At 44.2% G+C, this 2,507-nt stretch overlaps 2 protein-coding genes across 2 annotated transcripts in view; both read left to right on the top strand.

Moving 5' to 3' along the window:
- The window catches only part of LOC109279621 (RNA-directed DNA polymerase from mobile element jockey-like), a 20,311-nt gene extending 18,892 nt beyond the window's left edge, over positions 1 to 1,419 (top strand). The window contains 1 exon segment of the mRNA XM_019473346.1: positions 1,366 to 1,419. Coding sequence (XP_019328891.1) covers positions 1,366 to 1,419 — 54 coding nt within the window.
- The window catches only part of LOC103903198 (ceramide synthase 4-like), a 42,022-nt gene that overhangs the window by 3,130 nt on the left and 36,385 nt on the right, over positions 1 to 2,507 (top strand). The window lies entirely within an intron of this gene.

The raw sequence follows: 2,507 nt of genomic DNA, 5'->3' as shown, positions 1-2,507 counted from the left end.
CCCATCCCTGGAAGTCTTCAAGGCCAGGTTGGATGGGGCTTTGAGCAACCTGATCTAGTGGAAGGTGTCCCTGCCCTAGGGGTTGGAACTAGGTGATCTTTAAGGTCCCTTCCTACCCAAACCATTCTATGATTCTGTGATTCTATGATTTTTGAGACTAGTTTGACAATGGGTGCTGCAGTTCAACCCAGGTTTCTTCAGCCTTAGTAGGGAAGCATCTTCAGGTTACTGAAGGAGCAATATGGCAGAAACAGCCGTGGTATTTCAAAATGTGCATGTAAGTTCTTGGGTTTTTCTTAAATTTCAGGAGGGTAGGTTTTGGCTTGTTCAGGGATCTGCTTGGCAGGATCTCATGGGAAACTGTTCTGGCAGGCAAAGGGGTCCAGACGGCTGGCTGATCTTCCAGGACAGCCTCCTCCAAGCACAAGTGTAGTCCATCCCAACATGCAAGAAGGCAAACAAAAATGGTTGCGAGGCCAGCAGGGGTGAACATGGAACTGTTGATTGAGGTCAAACACAGAATGGAAGTATCAGAAAGGTGGAAGTGGAGGGGGATGGCCAGGAGGAATACAGAAGTGTTGCCTGAGCGTACAAGAATGGAGATAGGAAAGCCAAAGCTCAGCTGGAGTGAGGAATGTGAAGGGCAACCAGAAGGGCTTCTGTAAGTACATTGGCAGCAAGAGGAAGGCTATAAAAGTTTGGGCCCGCTGCTCTGAGTACCTCCTGACCAAAGACATGGTGAAGCCAGAGGTACTCAGTGCCTTTTCCGGCCTTGTTTTTAACTGGTTAAACCAGTACTTGTTTTTTACTGAGCAAAACCAAGGAGTTGTAGTCATCCCCCTCAATGAGGGATGATCAAGTGAGAAGAGCTGTCTGATTTGCATTCTGACGTTGATGAGTGACATTAGCCTGAAACCTGTGCTGTTGGTCATGCCTGGCTGTCTGCTTGGGAGCCAAACACTCGACAGTCAGAGCAGCCTAGCAGCAACGGAGCTGGCAAGTGGAGCACAAGGTATGGAAGTTAGTAAGTAATTTATGCTGGGTAAGGAACATGTTCACTGGAGATCTAGGTAAGCAAGTTTGTCTGCTTGCTGGACTTCTATTTGCAGCTTCTAATGTTTGTTTGGGCATTTTATGCTTTTTCTGGGACAGAGGTCTCCCAAAAGAGAGTGTGTATGAAAATTGTTGCCTTTGAACAGAGCAGCACATGACCAGCCTGCACCAAAGTATGAGATAGGGTTAATGGTGGTGAAAAGCTGGAAAGTCTAGGAACCATGGCAGAGCAACCCAGCTCTCTCAGTGGGCTGAAAAGAGATGTTTTCTTAGCGGGTTGTGGAGGTGAATTTCGCCTTTCTGCTTTTGAAGTTAGGAGTGAAGAATCAAGCTTCTGTTGGACTAGTAGTGGAAGTAAACAAATAGTGAAAAGTTCCTTGAAAAAGATGAAGAATTGTAAAATGAATTTATTCTTGGATGGGCAGCAGACATAAAATAATTTGATAGGAAATGTCAGCTGGTAGATCTAAGCGAGGAGAACATCTGAAAGCCAGGAAGTTGAGGATAACTGGTCATTGGTGGAGAAACAAGGCTGCACAAATAATTTCAAATTTTCAGCCGGCTTCCAAAGAGGAGGATGTGGAGAACAAAGTCTGGATGAGGAGAGTGAGCCTGGAGAACATAGTGTTGATGATTACAAAGGGAAAGAGATTGTGATTTTGTTTCTTTCACTACTAGTCAGAGTTGAAAAACAGTCTTATTTCATGCAAAAACAAGGGGGAGATTCTGCCAGAAGTTGCAGTTTTAGGGAAAAGACAAGGGCATTCAGAGTCACAAGAGAAAGAGGTGAGAAAGCTGGGGAACAGAGGAGAAATAAAGCAGAATTAGCTGCAGGTAAAAAGAGATTCGTACCCAAGTTTCATACCAGAATCCATCCATGTGACTGGAGATTCTGCATCAGCTATGGCCAGAGCAAGCAGGCTTATAATAATCTCCAAAAGAAGTTCAAAGAAACGGAGCTGTAGAGGGTGGTGGTTTTATAGGAAAGTTACTTTGACAAAGAGAGTGAGGAGAAGGCATGCCAAGAGTGAAGGTCAATAGGTGGGTCATGGACTGGAACTGTAAGGAAAGATTTTGATTTTTTTTTTTGCCATGGGAGGACAGTCTTAGAGAGGCATATTTCTTAATTGATAAATTTTGGCTGAGTCCCTTGGATGCTGCCCATCCATGGTTAAATTCACTTGATGGATAAGAAAAGCTTAAAATTAAAGTGGTGAAGAACCAGCAGAGGGATAGGGAAAGAGAGGGATCTCAGGCAAAGGAAATGTTGTTACGGATAAGGCAATATCAGAAAGCAGGTATGACACCAGGATAGCTAACAGGGATGAGGAAATGGAAATGAACATATCAAAGCTGAAGTGAAATTTGAAAAGGTTAATGTATTCCCTTCAGGCAGGAGACTGGAACTAGCTAATCGCCGTCTCAGCATGCTGAAAATAATGGTACATGTAATT

The sequence above is a fragment of the Aptenodytes forsteri genome, unplaced genomic scaffold, assembly GCF_000699145.1.
Source record: "Aptenodytes forsteri isolate BGI_AS27 unplaced genomic scaffold, ASM69914v1 Scaffold300, whole genome shotgun sequence".
Lineage (NCBI taxonomy): Eukaryota > Metazoa > Chordata > Aves > Sphenisciformes > Spheniscidae > Aptenodytes > Aptenodytes forsteri.
This window is presented reverse-complemented; position numbering and strand designations above follow the sequence as displayed.